Source organism: Rana temporaria, chromosome 6 (assembly GCF_905171775.1).
Source record: "Rana temporaria chromosome 6, aRanTem1.1, whole genome shotgun sequence".
Classification (NCBI taxonomy): Eukaryota; Metazoa; Chordata; class Amphibia; order Anura; family Ranidae; genus Rana; species Rana temporaria.
The window spans coordinates 54,182,885-54,203,894 of NC_053494.1; the positions used below are offsets into that span (position 1 = coordinate 54,182,885).

Below are 21,010 nucleotides of genomic sequence, written 5' to 3' on the forward strand. Positions count from 1 at the left end.
ATATGGAACACGGAATTTGGAACACGGAATTTGGAACACGGAATATGGAACACGGAATATGGAATACGGAATTTGGAACACGGAATATGGAATACGGAATATAGAATACGGAATTTGGAACACAGAACTTGGAACACAGAACTTGGAACACAGAACTTGGAACACAGAACTTGGAACACAGAACTTGGAACACAGAACTTGGAACACAGAATACGCAATATGGAACACAGAATTTGGAATTTCGAAACAAGGAATTTGATACACGGCATATGGAACTTGGAACACAGAACTTGGAACGCACGGAATTTGGAATGCATGGAACAAAGAATTTGAAATTCAAAATGCGTTTCTACGAGCATGGGAATAAGTGCGGCCATCAATTGGCCAGACTGCTGAAGATAGCTTAATGGTACGAGATCAATGAGTGATTGCAACATTGTCGATCGCAAAGTTCCTCAGTAGATGGTAGAAGAACTCCCTCCCACCTGGCTCAGATATTTCCAGGCACGGATTCCCGGTTCTGGAGGGGATGTGCACTTTCCTCCATATTTGGTGGTCATGCCCTAAGATCAGGAACTTCTTAGAGGCGATCACTTCTTGAATTGAAAAAACAACCCTCCAACCAATCTCATGAAGTACTTTGCAGTTCTTTTTTCTTTGTTTTTTTTGCCCCCCCAAAAAATTTGAGCACCAGACCTAGATAGATCCAGAGGAGAGTGGAGGAAAGGGAAAGTCAACTTGGTCGGCTCTGGTCTCTGTCACAGTGAGGTGCAGAGCAGCATAAGACACGCCCCCTTCACAAAGACGTGTGCATGTGTCTCCTTATATAGGCTGTCAATCAAAGCAGAAGGGGAGTGGCATTACCATTTTCTTGTTTTTTTTTTAATCAGTAGAGCAGGGAGAATTACAGATGACAGGCTGTCCTTCTACCTGCCACATTGTTCTGTTTGTATTCGGTTTTCCAAGTTTACAACAGCTTTAAGCCAAAACGATGTCATACATCCAAGGAGCCTCCAGAGGCAGTTTTTTTTCTAACTGGAAGATGGTCTTTCTCTGCTAAGCACACCCCTCCTACCTGAGCTAAGGGTAGATGGATTCCAGAAGTAAATGCTACATGAATTCCCTTAAATGCTGCATGAAGCCCCTAGAAAAGCTAGGGTGTTGTTTTCCAAAATGATTTCTCAACAAAATAAAGCATGGAGACATGCATGGAAGTGAGTCTGCTTTAAATATTAAAAACAAATTTGAGTATTCCGTTTGTGGTGCTCAGATACACAGTTATGTTCTGCTTTAAAAGACATCTTTGAAGAGATCCTGGCACCAGACCTCGCTTTTCATTTTAAACACTTGCAGCAATATAGAATTATAATGGATTACATTTTTCCCTGATGGATGTGGTCAACTTTTTTTTTTTTTTGTTTCCTGGGTGACAAAAAATTTCGGGAAATAGGACACTCATAGATCTCCACAAAACCTGCATTGCAAAAAAGTAACATTTTAAGAACAAATGTTAAGTGGCATTTCTCCACTGTTGCAAGAGTTCAAAATAAAAAGCGAAATCCTGTTACAGGGTTTCTAAGTATATTTCACAAAGAACTGAATTCTGGAAGCTGTGCTCAAAAAAGGCAGACGGGGTAAAGGACTAATCACTAATATTGGCAGCGAGTTCCTAGCTTCTAATTTTTTTCCCCCATTATTGACAAAACATGTCTTGTTCTGTGATGTGTCTCTGTGTGGAGGCGGCCATCTTGGTAGAGGAAGGGATTTGTTCCCTTATGTCAGAGCCTCCAGCAAGAAGAACAATGAGCAGCACAGCAGTGACACCACCAATTCTCACTCCAAATTTCTAGAGCAGCATTTCTCAAACTTTAAACACAGAAGAACCCTTTCTAGGCTCAGGGAAAAATTACTATTTCTACAACTCAAGATACATTAGTGTGATGATAAGTGGGAAGAATGCACCTTACACTCGTGGTCATTGGGAAGAATTACCCTCCTTACAGATCAATAGTATCAATGGGAATCTAAAAGGTAAAAGTTGCTCACTGCTCAAGGAACCCCTTTAGCAACCTCTGGAGGAAACCCTAGTTTAAAAAAAAATGTTCTAGAGATTAGCAGCCAGTCACAGTATCTTTGATCTGAGGCCTCGTACACACGACCGAGAATCTCGTAAAAAAAATTTTTTTTGTTTTCCTCAACGAGGTTTTTGTCAGGCTTGGCGAGAATCTTGTCAAGCTTTCCTTGCATACACACTGTCAATACAAAATCTCGTCGTTCTCAAATGCGGTGACGTACAACACGTACGACGGCACTATAAAGGGGAAGTTCGATTTCACTGGCGCCACCCTTGGGGCTGCTTTTGCTAATCTCGTGTTACCACGTGTTAGTAAAAGTTTGGTGAGAGACGATTCGCGCTTTTCAGTCTGTTACAGCATGACGAATGTGCTATCTCCATTACGAACGCTACTTTTACCGAAGGTGCGCTCCCGTCTCATACTTTATTGTGAGCATGCGCGGGTTTCTAAGCATACACACGAATGTGTTTCTCGTCGTAAACCAGCCTGACCAGAAACACAACGAGGAAATTGAGACTCCCGAAGAGAAAAAAAGAGAGCATGTTCCCTTTTTTTCTCGTCGAGATCCACAACAGTTTTCTTGACGAAAAACATACACACAACCGTTTGTACGAGGCCTCACACTGCAGACATACAGCTATAAGGCTATAGGAACAGGAGTGCCTAGGCAACCTCACATACCAGGAAGTGCACCAATATTTTTCAGGAGGAATTCCAGACAAAGTACATTGTTCAGGGTACTCCTTAGGTGCAGTTAACACTTCTAAAAGTTCACAATAGCATTTCAAATCTTCACTTTTTGAGCTCAGTTCCACTTTAAAGAGTAGTGTACAAGATGAAAAAAAAATGTTTCTCAGCAGCACATTGCATGCAATTAACAACTCACATACAGTATAATCCAATATTTATTTATATTACGTAAAACTCACCCTTAATAATTCTTCTGGAAGATCTCCACCTTCATTAATTCCACGATTCATAGATATAAATCGCTCTACTGCCGGTTTGTCCCTTACGTTGGGATTATGTAAACTGGTGTTCAGCATGATGATGGCAAAAGATAGGACGTAGCATGTATCTGATATAGAAGAAAGACCAGCATTAATGAAAAGCTCAGTAGTGAGTACACATTTCCAAAATGGAAAACGTCTACCAGCAAAAATCAGATAATTAAACCATAAGAAGGTGCATGGGCATTTTAACATGAAACGTGATAGGACTGCAAATGTTAACTCCTGAAATAGACTCTTATGCCGGCCATACATTGATCGAAATTCGGCCAGTTGAGCAGGGACCGGCATGTATAGGCAGGCTGATCGTACCCAAGTTGATCCATCAATCAACTTGGGTACAACCAGCCTGTGTTTTCATTTTTCTTTGATTACTGCCGCCAGCTATAGCCACAAGCAGTAGTTATTGTGTTCGCACCCTTCAGCCCCCCCCCCCCCCCCATTAGGTATTCCCACATCAACATTGACCGTTTACAATGCTTCAGTTTATGAACGAACAGGAGCCTCTGTCTCCTGTCCATTCATCTTCAGTGCAGCTGAGGCTGCAGAGCACACCACTTATATGAAGATGCTGTACGGCACTGATGACAGTATGTAAAAAAAAAAATTCTGAAAAAAAATAAAACTATTTTTAATTCTTGATTATTCAAAAAATGTTGACAAAAAAAATTACAACTTCAAAAAACTCGCCATGCCTCTTACTAAATACCTTGGACTGTCTACCTTCCATAAAGGGCTCATTGACTGGTGTAATTGCACTACAGGAACATTTAAAAGGAAAACATTTATAAATCTTTTACAAAATAATTTTATGACCGTAAGTAAAACAAAAAAAAGATTTTTTATATTTTTTTTATGATTTTCTTTTTTCTAATACTGTGACCAGAGCAATACAGTGTTACCACAGTCACACAATACTACTCAGGGGAGGTGATCAAGATTTATTTTTATATACACACACACTAGGATTGCTTATAACAGTAATAATTTGGTGTAAGGGCTTGTTTAACCATGTGCAGAGACCTGAGTTTTTCTGCACTAGAAAACAAACAAAAATAGTTATCTATGTCACACCAAAATGCTCATGCAGAGCATGCAACAGGAAGTGTAGTTGTTTTAGGAGAGGAGAGAGAATTGTTTACTACTGGGAAAAGCAGTGTGTGTCTGCAGTGTGTCAAGACTTTCTCCACCTCCTGCCGAGGTAAGGGGGACTCAGGTGGGGACTCTGACCTAAGAGCGGGACTTGGGGGAGACTCTGACCTAAGAGCGGGACTTGGGGGAGACTCTGACCTAAGAGCGGGACTTGGGGGAGACTCTGACCTAAGAGCGGGACTTGGGGGAGACTCTGACCTAAGAGCAGGACTTGGGGGAGACTCTGACCTAAGAGCGGGACTTGGGGGAGACTCTGACCTAAGAGCGGGACTTGGGGGAGACTCTGACCTAAGAGCGGGACTTGGGGGAGACTCTGACCTAAGAGCGGGACTTGGGGGAGACTCTGACCTAAGAGCGGGACTTGGGGGAGACTCTGACCTAAGAGGGGGACACTTGGGGGAGACTCTGACCTAAGAGCGGGACTTGGGGGAGACTCTGACCTAAGAGCGGGACTTGGGGGAGACTCTGACCTAAGAGCGGGACACTTGGAGGGGGAGTCTGACCTAAGAGGGGGACACTCTGACCTAAGAGGGGGACCCTTGGGGGAGACTCTGACCTAAGAGGGGGACACTTGGGGGAGACTCTGACCTAAGAGGGGGACACTTGGGGGAGACTCTGACCTAAGAGGGGGACACTTGGGGGAGACTCTGACCTAAGAGGGGGACACTTGGGGGAGACTCTGACCTAAGAGGGGGACACTTGGGGGAGACTCTGACCTAAGAGGGGGACACTTGGGGGAGACTCTGACCTAAGAGGGGGGGACTCAGATCTAAGAGGGGGGGACTCAGATCTAAGAGGGGGGGACTCAGATCTAAGAGGGGGGGACTCAGATCTAAGAGGGGGGGACTCAGATCTAAGAGGGGGGGACTCAGATCTAAGAGGGGGGACTCAGATCTAAGAGGGGGGGGACTCAGATCTAAGAGGGGGGGGACTCAGATCTAAGAGGGGGGGACTCAGATCTAAGAGGGGGGGGACTCAGATCTAAGAGGGGGGGACTCAGATCTAAGAGGGGGGGGGACTCAGATCTAAGAGGGGGGGGACTCAGATCTAAGAGGGGGGGGACTCAGATCTAAGAGGGGGGGGACTCAGATCTAAGAGGGGGGGGACTCAGATCTAAGAGGGGGGGGACTCAGATCTAAGAGGGGGGGACTCAGATCTAAGAGGGGGGGGACTCAGATCTAAGAGGGGGGGGACTCAGATCTAAGAGGGGGGGGACTTAGATCTAAGAGGGGGGGACTCAGATCTAAGAGGGGGGGGTGACAGTATTTGGTGTAAACATGTACATAAAATGGACACAAACTGATTTCAACATGCAAAAAAACTCAGGCAAACTCCTGTCTTTGCACATCAAATCTGCAAGTTTTTTCGTCAGTTTTAATGCATGTGTGCGTGGACAAGAAATAAGGGTTGCATCAACATCACAATATATTTAGTGTGTGTGCACGAACCGCTATAGTGTGAATGCAGCCTGGACAAGGAAGTGGGGTCAAGGACAGGGAAGGTCTGGACAAGGAAGAACACTCAACAAAATATAAGCCAGTTAAACCAGCTATGCAAACAGAGACTAGAACAGGACAGGAACCCAAATGGGGGCATTATCAGTCCGGGAAAACACCTATAATATTTTTATTTTTTTTGCAACAATCATTTAAACTGCAGACAGTCCTTATACTGTCCAGAACAAATATTTACATTATACACAAGAGCTTAAAGTGAACTCCATGAAGGAAAAAAAAATCGAATTCATCAAGCATGTAATCATCAGTACATCATTACCTGCTTCCCACCCTAGTCATTGTAAAATGACAGACGGGCGGGAACCCTATTGTTCCTATGACATCCTCCCAAGAACAGACCGCACTGTGGCACGATCTGTCACCCACTGGACACAGTGGATAACTGATCAATATACCAGGCCGCTGGCAGTGTCACATGACAGTTGTAAACAATGAATGGCTTCCTTTCATGCCATTCATTGTATACACTTGTGTTGCTAGACGATTGGTCACAGTGATCACATGGTACATCACATCACATGGTATAGACAGGGCCAATGACAGCCCATTTGTACCATGTGATTAGCTCAGGGAACGAGCAGGCAAGTCAGGACACTCTCTACTTTGCAGATAGAGAAATGAGCTGCGTGTTAGTGGGCGTCCTGACACTCCTGCTCGCCCCCTCAAAAGGCTTTCTCCACACCAGGGAGAAAGCCTTGCATTACTGTGTGTAGTTACAGACAGGACAGGAAGTGAGGATTTCTCAGAAGAAATAAGGACATTTAAAAGCAAAATCGAAGGATGAGGTAAGTGAAGGAGGACTGCACTAAGGTAAAGGAAGCTATTTAGGAAAAAAAAATTGCCTTTACAACCCCTTTAAGCTATTTGCCTGGAGTTTGGCTTCAAGAAAATATAAGCCAGTAAATCGGCTAGTGCAATTAAACAGTACATATCCTACACCGGAATAAGTGATAGTAAATCTCTTGTTGTAATAATGGTGAAAGCCACGTGGCACCAAATAAAACAGGTTAATCAGGGTGACGTCTGTGGTACATATTCTCTAGATGCAAATCACTCAGATCACAGGCCAATGTCAGTTGCATTCATAAATAACAAATGGCGATGAGCCACGTTCCCATATGACAAATTATTGCTAATAATCATTCTGAAAAGCTTTACGGAAACAATTGAAATCAAGGAACATCTGACTGCTTTTATTGGTGTGAAAATAGCTGAAAAAGACTGATTCTGGGCATTAGCTAAAAAAAAAAAAAAAAAAACAGGTCTGAGATCCACAAGGTGGTGCTCAACATTCATTATTTAAAGAAAACCTATAAGGTCAAGGTTCACAATATTGTGTTGCAGTAACAAGCATTGGTGCACTTTGCAGTGTCTGCAGTTTTTCACTTTGAATGTCATCCCAACGCATTAGGGCAATGCAACCGTGCTTTAGCAGACTACCATGCTCTGCGTTCACAAAAAAAGGATGAGGTGCAGTAAAGAGGCATTATCCATTAAAAATGTATAATGTGCGTTAACATACAGGACAAGTTTTTAAACCAGCCTAAAGACCCTTTCACACTGGGGCGGTGGGTGCGTCTGTGGTAAAGCGCCGCTATTTTTAGCGGCGCTTTACCGTAGATTTTGCAGCGCTATTCGGGTTGCTAGCAGGGCGCTTTTACCCCCGCAAGGAGCTGAGAAAGGGTTAAAACCACCACAAAGCGCCGCTACAGCAGCGCTTTGCCAGCAGTATAGCTGCGGTGCCCATTCATTTCAATGGGCATGAGCAGTGGAGGAGCAGTATACATGCCGCTCCTTCACCGCTCCAAAGATGCTGCTAGCAGGACTTTTTTTTCCCGTCCTGCTAGCGCACCGCTCCAGTGTGAAAGCCCTTGGGGCTTTCACATCCGATAGACAGCAGCGGCTCCTTTAGGGAGCTTTGCAGGTGCTATTTCTAGTGTTATAGTGCCCCAGTGTGAAAGGTGTCTGATGGTTTGGGCACAATTTATGGATAAATGTTTTTTAAATATATTTGTTAAAGTTTGTATATGTATTAAAATATACGACAAAGGATTCCCAGACCACTGTGTGTTTTCTACAGATAAAGTATACCAGTAGCTTCCTTTCAGGCATGGTGTCGGAGCTTAAACACTGTTTGGAGCTGGATGAAGGGGAAGTAAGAGGGATGAATCATGACCCTGATTTATTCATTTGTGTGCAAATTTCAGCTTCAGCTACTGAGCTCTTTTCCATTTTTTTTATAACAGATGGTAAGAAGAGACTAAAGAAACCAGGAGATTTTCTTGACACTTTTTTTTACTAAATAATAGGCAGATGATAAAATACACGAATGCCTTGCAAATTAACAACAGGCTCTTGCTAAACCCATGATCTATAATACCTCTAAATTCAGCTTCATACACAAATAATTTAGCCACAAATACAGCCTGGAAGATTTATGGTATTCCAAAGGGTTTAGACTAAAGCATTTTAGAACATAATGGTTTAAAACTAAAATATGAGAGCATTGTATATTCTGTTCAGACTAACCTGTGGACTGAAACACTCCAGGGTTACACAGACAGTAACGTGCTGCAAAAGCTTCCATCATCCGATCAATCTTCTGGGCCTCACCTGGCAACCGGAAACTCCACAAAAACTGTCTGCAATAGTATAATGAGAATGTCTGAAAGATGTAGGATTATTTGCAGGTATATACTTTATATAGGTATTTGTATATTCCCATTAGATTATACGTATATGCATTAAACACATTTAATGGATGTTATTTACCTTTAAAAGCCTCCCTTGCGTAGACATGCAAAAGTCCTGAAACTGCTGCTGTGCACCGACATCATGCATGTGATGTCAGCAGCCACATTTTAAAACACACTTTTGCGTTTTAATTGAAGCTTCATCAGGGCTCCTACTCTGCCTTTTGTTACTGTTATGCCACGTAAACACGATCGGTTCATCCGATGAAAACGGACCGATGGATTTTTTCATCAGATATCCGATGAAGCTGACTTTCATCAGTCTTGCCTACACACCATCGTGTCCAACGCGGTGACGTAAAACACAACGATGTGCAGAGAAAAATGAATTTCAATGCTTCCGAGCACGCGTTGACTTGATTCTGAGCATGCGTGGATTTTTGACTGATGGATTTCCCCACAGGCGATCGTTTTTCTAACCATCAGAAAATTTTAAAACAGGTTCTATTTTTTTCACCGATGGCAAAAAAAACGATGGGGCGCACACACGATCGGTTCCTCCGATGAAAACGGTCCATCGGACCGTTTTCATCAGACAAACCGATCTTGTGTACAGGGCATAAGAATTTACAAGCACAGTGTCTACAATACTCACCAAGTACACTAATTGTCTCTATGGCAAACATGGGGATGTGCATTGAGACTTTATTAAAGCGTTCAAGGTCCATCCAACAATCAGTAAAGCTTTGGTATTGTAGATCACTGGGTCACACCCAAACCCACAGGTTCTACCTGACCTACCATTCCGTATCTCTGTCATATAAAACTATGTTGTGAAAAACAATTTCAACATTGCTTTAGAGAATAGTCATGAATAAATGGAAGTAATCTGACTGGCTGTACCACTGACCTTTCCTATTTGGAAAGTTTCATATATGAAGGCGAGTGTTTTAGAGCCGGTTCACACAGGTGCAACTAGACTCTGGGCACGACTTTGCGAGGCGACTTCAGCGTGACTTACAAGACGACTTCAAGTTGCCTCCAGGACAGGCGACTTTGCCAGTAATCAGCTCTGGGGGAGGGAGGGGTTTGCCTGAGAAAACTAGTTTCTCTTCCTGTAAAGTTGCTTCAGTTAAGACAGGGGATCCGACTTAGAGGGGACTTCCATTGAAATCAATGGGTACAAGTCGCTTAGAAGTCTCCTTGAAGTAGTACAGGAACCTTTTCTGAAGTCGGAGCGACTTCAGTAGTGTGCATTAAGACGGCTCTCATTTACTTCCATGTAATTTATCATGTCGCGCGACTTGGGGGGCGACACCCCCAGGTCGCGGTAGTGTGAACCGGCTCTTATACTTCATACCAGGGCATTTGTTATACTAAAACTGTAGGGCAAAACATAATATTTACTAGCTAGTGTACAAAGGGCTCAAGGGCACATTCAGCAGCAGGATTCCAGTTAAGAGAAACACATTTGCCAACAGCCAAAATAAATATACAAAAAAAAAATCAGGGCAGGCATATAACCATAAATGCAAAAATGTATGTATGATGAGATGGAAAGCCCATATTTCTCCGCATTTACAGCATTATGCAGACCACCTAAAATTGGCATGGAACTATGGATACCCTAAGCTTTAAGTCTTAAACAAAGAAACATTGACATTTTGAAGGGGTTTTAAGCAATGCTGTTGGCAAGAAACTGGGCCAAACATCTTTCTGCCAACCCAGTATCCACATCCCCTACAAAGACCCCACTATACACAAGAGAACACTGAGCCACAGACATCGAGCTGTATGGTTCTTTTAATTATTTGACCCACAAAACACCGGGATTTCCATATTGTAGTAAGGCCGAGCAGCGGCCTGTGTTTATGGGAGGAGCCCGGGGAGCCTATATAATCTCCTCGCCTCCCTCCGGGCTCCGTCGGCTTCCTGTCTCAGCACGAGACTTCCGGCGCACTTCGATTGCGTCATCGCGTCACTCGTCGTATCCGCGCTGTCCAGCCGCATCCACGCCTCTCAGCCGACTCAGCTGTCACTGCAGACACCGAGGCATCCGCTCGCTTCACACCCGCCCGACCGGCGTTAAGGTAGGCTCCCCTCCTTCCACACTCAACCCCCACCTACACCGGAGGTCTCATTTCCGCCCCCTCCACACGCATGACTTCCCATACCCAGGCTAATGTCCCCCATTTCATTTGTACTCTAGGTGGGCACCCAGGGGACACCTCCATACTAACTGATGGCTGAGCACGGTTCCACACATTCAACCACAATGGGTGCAGTCGTTATTTCCATTCTACCATAATAATATTCACCAATGTGTTGTACTACTACATACATAGTGATCCCAGATGTCAGCTTTGGGAAACTTGGCATAGCATCGTATTAAGCAGATACCATTCCAGTAAATTACAGCAATGAGGATGCAGCACTTTAAAGCTTCTCTTCCTTTGCAAATATTGTAAACTATAGATTTTCAAGTTTTGCCCAAAGTTCTTAACATGCGTCAATATTAAAGCCAAACTGCAGGCAAGTATTCATTTATACTTTCCTAAAAATAATTGAAATTCAATGTGAGCCTTATTTTAAAGTGTCTGACTATGCACGGCACTTCTTTTACATGACACATGTTTGGTTCTCTGTGCTGTCAATCTTGTCAGCTTATCCCTGTCACCGTTGCATCTCATGCGTTCAAGCACATGCCACATGTCCGCACATTTGAAGACACAACACTTGTCTAGATTCCCATTTTTGCATAGTCATACTGTTTTAACTGCCATTTGTTTTTGTGTTGTTTTGTTTATGCACACCTCATCCAGCCTTGCACTGCACACCCCTTTCACTGCACCGCAATGCACGAGGCACACACCTTGTTTGTTAGGCTGTGCCTCATCGTGCATTTTTAAACGCAGCCCATTAATTTGTTATCCCACTTGCTTTACAGCAATTCCAAACACACCCCACTTGCCTCCAAGGCAGGCCTCCACACAGCCTGCGCTCCTCATGCGTCACGCCCGCACGCATACCAGCGGCGGCACCCCTGGTCAGTAGCGGCCTCACTCCCAGCTCACGCTCCACAGCTCGGCAGTCGCCAACCACATGACAACACGTTGTCACGCCTCCCTCGTGGGACGTTCCCTCACTTGCCCAGCTGCAGTACGTCTTGGGGGTACACAAGCACCTTCTCAGCTGCAGCTTCACCCCATTCCACACATGGCCGAATCCGCCGTGGCCCCCTTTCAGTACATGCTCCAGAGCCCGGTAGTCACTCACAATCACAGTGCACCGGTTCATGCCTCTGTCATGGGTCATTTCAGCTACTCGCCCTACCACAAACACGCCCCAGCAACTCCACACACATCCCCACACACAGTCCTGACCCTAAACATACCCCTCTCTTCTTAGCCCCATTTCAGCACATGCTCCAGAGATTCGTATCTCTGCCATGGGAATTTCTGTCACTCATTTCCTTGACACACGTCCAGCTCCCAACCCTTGCACGTTCCCGCAGGCAGCCTTGCCTCGAACGTTCCCCAACAGTGTCACCCTCATTTCAGCACATGCTCCAGAGCCCCCGCGTTGTCAGCCACACCCGCAACGCACCGCTTCAGGCCTCTGTCATGGGACATTTCGGCCACCAAGCTATCGCCGCCTCACCCCCTTCGTCGCTCGCTTACAACATTCGAGCTTGGCTAGCCCCCGTCCTTATGTATTGTAATTTCTCCACAGGTCAGTCAAACTCGCCAGCTCCCCCTGCACACCAGATTCAGTAATTTCTACAGGTAAAAAAAAAAAAAAAAAAAAGGGGGATCCCCCATCCCCGGCAGGACACGGAAACAACCCGTTTTATCTCACCCCTGCAGGTTCCCGCTCGTCCCACCCCGACCTCGTAGACAAGACTCCGTACCCAGGGCACGACTTACCCTGAGTCATGTCTCAGGACGGCAGCGAAGACCTTTTTGCCCCTTCCTCACCGCCCCCCGCTTCAGAGAGCGGCAGCGCACGCTCCTTCAGGGGATGGACCATCCCCAAGTTAACAGCGGAGTTGAGGCGCAAGCATGTGCCCTTTCCGTCCACAGCCAGGAAGGCAGAACTCTTCAGGCTCCTGTTCCCACCTCCTGCTTCAAACAACTCCCCACCAGCCTCACCCGGACCGAGCACCCAGCGAACCTCGCTACACTCCATATCCACCACCGTGTCCCAACTCCACAACATGGTCGCAACACTCTCCACCACTATTACAGACGTACAGACGAGAATGATGCTTCTGGAGGCTCGCCCACCTACAGCTACCCCCGATCCGTCCACGCTCACCCCGTCCACAGTACAACCGCAAATACCTCTCCCGCTTACACCCGCAGGCAAGTGCTCCGTAGTCCTCCCAGCCCACTTGGTACCTGCCAACATCAGGAAGGACATCCTGGACGGCAAGGACATCAACCTAGCCTCCCTCCTCATCTCAGTACACGACCTAGCCGAGAACAAGGCCTACGCCTGGGGAGACGTCTCAGTGGTCCTCAAGGCCAAAGACCCAAGGCTTAACCGTAAACTATCGGTCCCGGAATTCGCCTTGGCCTTTGGCATGCTCAGAGACGTCCTATGCTCCGCCTCCCCCAGTAGGAGGGAAGAGCTGGACCTTTATCTCCACACCATAGTGGATCTGGGCTACAAGTACGGAGGGTTTTCATTCTATGACTACCACCGCTCCTTCTCAGCCAAAGCAGCGGCCAGGCTGCTGCAGTTCCAGACAGCTACAGATTGGAGTCTCATGGACACCGAGCTGTTCTGCCGTCACTTTGCTGGCCTGCGCTCACCATTATGCGCTGTTTGCCAGTCCTCCACTCACACCGCCACCTGGTGCGCCAACACCACCAGCACCACCTCCAACACTCGCCCGTTCGAACTCCCCTCGACCTCGAGGGCAGCTCCGTGCCTACCGGCCACCCAGCAGACGTCCCAGGCCGACAAGTTCGGGCGCCCAGTACAGACGCTAGGCGGCGCGGCCATCTGCAATAATTTTAACCATGGCTCCTGCAACTTCAGCCAATGCCGTCTGCTCCATGTCTGCCTTACGTGCCATAGAGCGCACCCCAGGACCCTATGCCTAGTCAAGCAACAAAAGAAGACCTGACTAGGCCGCATTAACATCCCCTGGCTGGAACTCTACCTCACCTCCCACCCCACCCCCTCCCTCACCACCTTCCTCGTCCAAGGCTTCACAGAAGGGTTCCACACAGGCCTCATTTCACTACCCCACACAACGCACGAATGTAGAAACCTGCGCTCAGCCGCCACAGACGAGCAGGCCATAGACCAGCTCTTACAGACAGAGCTAGAGCGAGGCTTCATCATAGGCCCCTTCACCACACCCCCCTTCAGCACCTGGAGAGTCAGCCCTATTGGGCTTGTCAAGGGCAAGTTTTCAAATAAAACACGTTTAGTTTACGATCTGTCTGCGCCTCATTCTTCCCCCACCCCCAGCCTGAACTCCTTGATCCCCTCAGAGGAGTTCTCCCTAAAATACGCGTCTGTAGACATGGCAATCCAAGCCATAATTAAAACCGGCACGGGCACCTGGCTCTCCAAGGCCGACATCTCAGACGCCTTTAAACTCTTGCCTATCCACCCGTCCCTCTGGTGTTGGCATGGCATGAAATGGAGAGAGTCATACTACTTCGCCACCAAGCTGACGTTTGGCTCCAAGTCTAGTCCCTGGCTCTTCGACACCTTCGCACAGACTCTCACCTGGATTCTCGTGCACCAAGCCCATTGTCAACAAGTCATCCACTACTTGGATGACTTTTTGCTAATTGAACGACCCGACACGCCTCCAGGAGACCTCCAAAAGTTGAGACTCGTCTTCAAAAATCTCAACGTCCCCCTCGCAGAACACAAAGTAGAAGGCCCAGCACACTCCATTACCTTCCTCGGAGTTAATCTGGATACCACCTCCATGCAAGCCAGCCTCCCCCCCGACAAACTGACCCGCATCAGGGCAGTCCTCCATAGTTTCACCCAAACGCAGGGCTGCACCAGGAAGCAGCTGCAGTCCCTCCTGGGAATGCTAAACTTTGCAGTAAGGATCATCCCTCAGGGCCGATCCTTCGTGTCACGCCTTCTGGTCTTCCTTTCCCATGCACAGGACCCTGATCAGATTCTCAGGTTGGATACCGCAGCCTTAGCGGACCTCTCGATGTGGGAAGAATTTCTCACCAACTGGAACGGTATATCAATGTTTATACCGTCAGTGTCACCCCTTTCCCCACAAGTAGTGACCGACGCCGCAGCCTCCACAGGTTTTGCAGCTATTTTTGGCCACCACTGGTTCGCAGGACCGTGGCCGCCAGAAATACTAGCGATCCCGGGCTTCACCCAGACGTCCTCCTTGTTCGAGTTATACCCAATCGTAGCAGCCGCCCAACTCTGGGGCCACAGCTGGGCTGGACAAACTGTTACCTTCACCACCGACAACCAGGCCACAGCCGACATTATTAACAAGGGCAGGTCCAGGTCTCTTGTTATAATGTCCTTCCTACGTCGGCTAGTGCAACTGTCCTTGCTACACCAATTCAATGTGCATTGTACCTTCCTCCCCGGTAAGTGTAATCTCGCCGCAGACGCCTTGTCTCGCTTTAATTATGCCTCTTTTTTTCAGCAGAAACCCGCAGCCGATCCATCTTCAGCCCCTATCCCTCCTTGGTCTCAACTGACCCTGGACTGACACAGCACCTACAGCAAGCTACCCAGCTGATCAACCAGTCTCTCTCCCGCAATACCCTCAAAGCCTATCACATGGCTTGGGACACCTTTACCAACTTCTTGACGCGCCACTCCGCTAACACCACCCCGAGTGTCAAGCACGTATTGGCCTTCATCTCCTACTGTCACACTTGCCAGTCCCTTTCATACAACACCATCCGTCTCTACCTGGCTGGCGTCCAGCACTTTCTGGCCTTACACGATCCGGCGAAGCCTTCGCTGTTTACGTCCCACGCAGTCAAAACTGCCCTACGCGCAGTCCGGAAGCAACAACCAGTTGTCAACGCCAAACGCCTGCCCATTACCAGCACCATATTTAGAGACCTGTCCGCCATCCTCGCCACATCCCCGTTTGGCCTCCTGCCTAGCTTGGTCATACAAGCGGCCATCTACCTAGCGTATTATGGTTTCCTCCGACCCAGCGAGTTTGCCTTCAACAGCCCTGCCGGCCAAGTCCTGCGCAGACGACACTTGGTCCGCCATCAAGACCGCTTCACACTTCACCTCACTACCACCAAAACACAGCAATCAGGCCCCGGCTTAGACATCGCCATTTACAAGACAGGTAACGCCTGGTGCCCAGTATCCGTGTTGGACCGCCTACTCTTACTTTTGCCAGCCCAATCAGACTCCGCTCCTCTACTCCCTTTTCCGGACAAACCTCTGAACACCAGCCAGTTCATTAAACACGTGAGGATCCTCCTTCGGACTCTGCACCTCAATCCTACCCAGTATTCGGGCCACTCCTTTCGTATCGGAGCAGCCTCAACCGCCTCGCGACACGGGGTCCCCGACCATATCATTAAGAAGCTAGGCAGGTGGAAGTCTGCCTGCTTCGCTAGGTACATTCCTGACCCTCAGGCGGAGATGGCACAAGCCTTCGCCATACTTGCTCACTAATGTTCTGACTCAATAAAACTATAACCCTACCTGAATGTTTTGCCCCCTTATTCTGGCGTACCGTCCATTAGGGCCAGCGCACACTTCAGGTCCATTGTATGTTGTGAGTCCTAGTCAGTCTGTGTCCATGTCCGTGTCGGCCGTAGGGCTCCGACCATAAGTAGTAAGGCCGAGCAGCGGCCTGTGTTTATGGGAGGAGCCCGGGGAGCCTATATAATCTCCTCGCCTCCCTCCGGGCTCCGTCGGCTTCCTGTCTCAGCACGAGACTTCCGGCGCACTTCGCCCACCCCCCCCATCCCATTTCACAGGAATTCCCAGGTTCATTCCTCTCCACAACATTTATCATTTAACAGGGTATGCCCCCTTATTCTGGCGTACCGTCCATTAGGGCCAGCGCACACTTCAGGTCCATTGTATGTTGTGAGTCCTAGTCAGTCTGTGTCCATGTCCGTGTCGGCCGTAGGGCTCCGACCATAAATGCATATAATAAAATACTGACCTTAGTGCTTGGACGAGATTCAGATCTGCAAACTCATGGAGTTCAACGAATGCTTGAAGAACAAGGATATTAAAATCATCCCTATTGAAGAAAAAAAAAAAAACATGAAGAATTACAGCGTAACACTACAGATAGTAATAGTGATTTGATCTAACAGCAGGTTAGCAAAGGAGCCCTCCTCTGAATCTTGGTAGCCAACTAGGGCCGAAACAACTAATCGATTAATCGACAACTAATCGATTATGAAATTAATCGATTACCATTTTCCTAATCGATTAATCGACCAGTAACATAATGGGGTTAAAAAATAACTAAAACTGGCCCTTTTTAGTACAAAAAGAGCAAATCACTACTGTAAATATTACTTTCAATGTCCCACAGTAAAAAATGAACCCCTTACAGTAGCAATTATTTGCTCTTTTTGTACTAATTTTTGTTTTTTTAACCCAATTATGTTACTAAACATCTCAGGCCGGGGTCACACCTCTGTGCTTTTTGCACAAACACACTACAGTTTATTTACATGTTTTCCTATGGGACACATTCACATCCATGATTTTTTTCAGCTGCTGCCTATTTGGAAAGGGCAAGGCTTTTCTTTAACACAAAACGGTGCCATTTTTTATTTTTTTTTGGTTCAATATACTTCAATGGAGAAGCTGCAGAAAAGCATGTCATGTGTTTTTGCGGCAATTTGTGTTTTTTAATCTGCCCAACAACAAATTGGCCAAAAAAAAAAAAAAAATGCAAATCACCGCAAAATATTTTTTTTTTTACGTTATTGACCGATTAATCGATTAATCGAAACAATAATCGGCCAACTAATCGATTATGAAAATAATCGTTAGTTGCAGCCCTATAGCCAACGCTCTCTTGATTCAGGCCTGCTCAGCCATGAGATGCAGAGGAGGAGGAGGAGCGGCAACATACAGAAGAACACAAATTCAGCTGTGTACCGATGCTTGGAAGGGAGAAAAGGATCTAATTGTTCTAGCATTATGGGTAATAGATAGGCACTGTCTCAAGCCGTATGCCTTACCCGACTAGCACATGCCCTAATTTTATGCCGTCGAAGATAAAAAGAAATCTAACTGGTTGCTATGGAGCAATACAGCAGGTCTGAAAGAATTCCTTTCTTCTAACATTTTTATAAAAGAGATTTTGTACTGGACAAAGACTTAAGGGAGTTTTCTACTATTATAAATTGAAATAGTTTTTTTACATTTATTTGACATTCATCTTGAAATAAAAATGAACATGCATTGTACTATAGACATGAAATTGCCGTTTGCAAATTCAAAATACATTTTTATATTATTTTTTTTAAAACAGCAGGCCTTTATATAGAGGAGGAAATTCCATCAAGTGAGGTAAAGGTAAAAGACGCTAATTGTTTTGGTGTCGCACGGAGACCTTTAACCAAGTTTAGAAATATGACGTAATTAAAGTGGTTCTAAAGTCAGAAAGCTTTTCATCTTAATGCATTCTATACATTAAGCAGCCCCCTCATACTTACCTGAGCCCATCTCTATCCATCGATGTTGCACGAGAGTCTCGGCTGTCCGGGACTCCCCTCCTCCTTGGCTGAGACTGACAAAGTCCATGAACCAATGAGGAGAGGGGGCAGGGCCAAGCCACTACTCCATGTCTGAATGGACACACAGAGCAGTGGCTCGGCACAGGTGACACCATAGCAATAGAAGGAAGACAGAAAGGCGCACCGCTCACAGGGTACTCATGAGATCCTCTGCTGCTGTATAAAGCCAGGTGCCTGCCTGGTCCACAGACGAATGGAAAGTGAAGAAAGAATGGTGGCACTTCCAGCAGAAAAAAATGAATCCTTTATTGTAAATCCATAAAAAATAGAGACAGACAATTCACAAATTGCTCCCAAGAGGTTAGCAAACTGTCATGCTTAATCTTTGCCAGCTGCTTGCTGTGGGGGCAGGAGGAAAATGCCAGGAGAGCCAGTGAGGGACCAGAGAAGAAGAGGATCTGGGCTGCTCTGTGCAAAACCACTGCACAGAGCAGGTAAGTATAACATGTTAGTTATTTTTACATTTTTAAATGGAAAAAAGTAGACTTTAGTATCACTTTAAGTATATTTGTATATGAAAATAAAATAGTTTGATATCTAATGCCTGGAACAGCGATTTTCTAAGAGTTGGATTCAGTGAGAATGAACCTGAGTGGCAGAAATGTTCACTTTTGGAGCTGAAAAGGTGTACAGTTTAAAATTTAGGAACTGTTAAAAACAAGGAGAGTATGAAAGGGGTTGTAAAGGAAAACATTTTTTTCCCTAAATAGCTTCCTTTACCTTAGTGCAGTCCTTGCTTTTAAATGTCCTTATTTCTTCTGAGAAATCCTCACTTCTTGTTCTTCTGTCTGTAACTACACACCGTAATGCGAGGCTTTCTCCCTGGTGTGGAGAAAGCCTCTTAAGGGGGAAGGGGGCGAGCAGGAGTGTCAGGACACTCTCTACTTTGCAGATAGAGAAGGGAGCTGTGTGTTAGTGGGCGTCCTGACACTCCTGCTAGCCCCCTCCCCCCTCAAGAGGCTTTCTCCACACCAGGAAGAAAGCCTTACATTACGGTGTGTAGTTACAGACAGAAGAACAGAAAGTGAGCATTTCTCAGAAGAAATAAGGACATTTAAAAGCAAAATCAAAGGATGAGGTAAGTGAAGGAGGACTGCACTAAGGTAAAGAAAGGTATTTAGGGGGAAAAAAATCCTTTACAACCCCCTTAACAAATGTTTATTTTATTTTTTCTATTTGCTGTCCTTTTTTCGCCAGGTTTTGGAGACATAACAGAAAGTGGGAGAAAAAATCTTTAAAGTAAAGAATATCTTTAGGCAGATGTCACCCAAACAAGTCTCCTCATTGGAAGATCCAATTTTGGTGACAACACAAAATATTTTATTTTACCTTGTTTTCTTTTCCAGTGAACATGGTCACCAGAATTATAGAGGTGAATTCCCCAGTGGGAAAACCGACAGCAATAAAAACCTGACTGGGATCCTAACTCTTTCCCATTCCATCCAAAAAAAGAAAAGGTTGTAAGATTTAAGTGGGATTTTAGGAATTGAGCTTTGGGTTGTTTAAAGCTGAAGGCAAAGACAAGAAAGGAGGTAAAGGGAAAAGTGTTATGCTGCGTACACACGATCGGTCAAACCGATGAGAATGGTCTGATGGACCGTTTTCATTGGACCAAACAGATCGTGTGTAGGCCCCATCGGTTATTTATCCATAGGATAAAAAAAAGCAATCTTGTTTTAAATTTAACCGATGGATACCTAACTGTTAGAAAGAAAACGATCGTTTGTAGGCACGTCCATCGGTTAAAAATCCACGCATGCTCAGAATCAAGTCGACGCATGCTTGGAAGTATTGAACTTCGTTTTTTTCAGCACGTCGTTGTGTTTTACGTCACCACGTTCTGACACGATCGTTTTTTTTAACTGATGGTGTGTAGGCACGACTGACCATCAGTCAGCTTCATCGGTTAACCGATGAAAATGGTCCATCAGACCGTTTTCATCCGATAGACCGATCGTGTGTGCAGGGCATTAGGCTCAGGAGAAGTGCAGTAGTTAAGTGTCAGGGTTTGGTTAGATGTTGAGGGAGAAATTAAAAGTTTATTTTAATAGTCGTGTTAAGATTTAAAATGCAAGTGAACAGGAGGTTAAATGTTCGGGTCATCCAAAGGGTTGAAAGTATACTTGGTGCCAATGGTAATGAACCAACCTGCTACAAAGGAAGGTCCATTGCAGCCCTACCATTAGAGTCTTTAGCAAATTGATTGTCATAGCTTTCTGTTAACATTGTATACAAGTATGCCATAACACTAGTCACACATTTTAGTTGATATTTGGAAGTTTAATGTGGTAAATTGGCATAATACAGGAAATGAAATGCAGAACTTCTTTGTTAAACAAGCTTGTTGTATTATTAAGTTTCATACACTACTTACACATAGGCACTGGGGTTAAGTGGCAGCTGACTTGCGTTGTGTCGGCTACTAAAACCTTTTAACACATGTCCACATTCCTGAGCCGGAGTGTGGATATAATTCAAGATTACACAACAGGGGCATTCAGGGACTCGCAAGTGACAACAGGTGTCTGCCAAGAACATGATTTATTGGCACTGCTACATGGGCACTGGAGAAACAGCTAGGTGAATTTATAACCATAAGCAGAACTATTAAATAAAAAAATATGAAGGCACAAAAATACTCTGGGACATTATGATAAGATCATGAAACACGTAAAATCCACGTTACTGGCAAAATAAAGGAAAAAAAAATCACAACCAAAAAAAAAAACTACCATTTCCACATACGAAAAAGAAACTTTGTAATAATAAGTAAATAAATGGAGTAAAAATGCCCCAGTATATTTA

The 21,010-nt window shown here is 45.6% G+C and overlaps 1 protein-coding gene across 2 annotated transcripts in view; it reads right to left on the minus strand.

Annotated features, from left to right (window-relative positions):
• Window positions 1-21,010, minus strand: part of CYTH3 (cytohesin 3) — a 185,947-nt gene that overhangs the window by 54,276 nt on the left and 110,661 nt on the right. For both annotated transcript variants that reach the window (XM_040356814.1, XM_040356816.1), the window contains exons 6-8: window positions 16,609-16,689; window positions 8,284-8,396; window positions 3,005-3,153 (exon numbers count right to left, since the gene is read on the minus strand). In XM_040356814.1, the coding sequence (XP_040212748.1) occupies window positions 3,005-3,153; window positions 8,284-8,396; window positions 16,609-16,689 (343 nt within the window). The remainder of the gene's footprint in view (window positions 1-3,004; window positions 3,154-8,283; window positions 8,397-16,608; window positions 16,690-21,010) is intronic.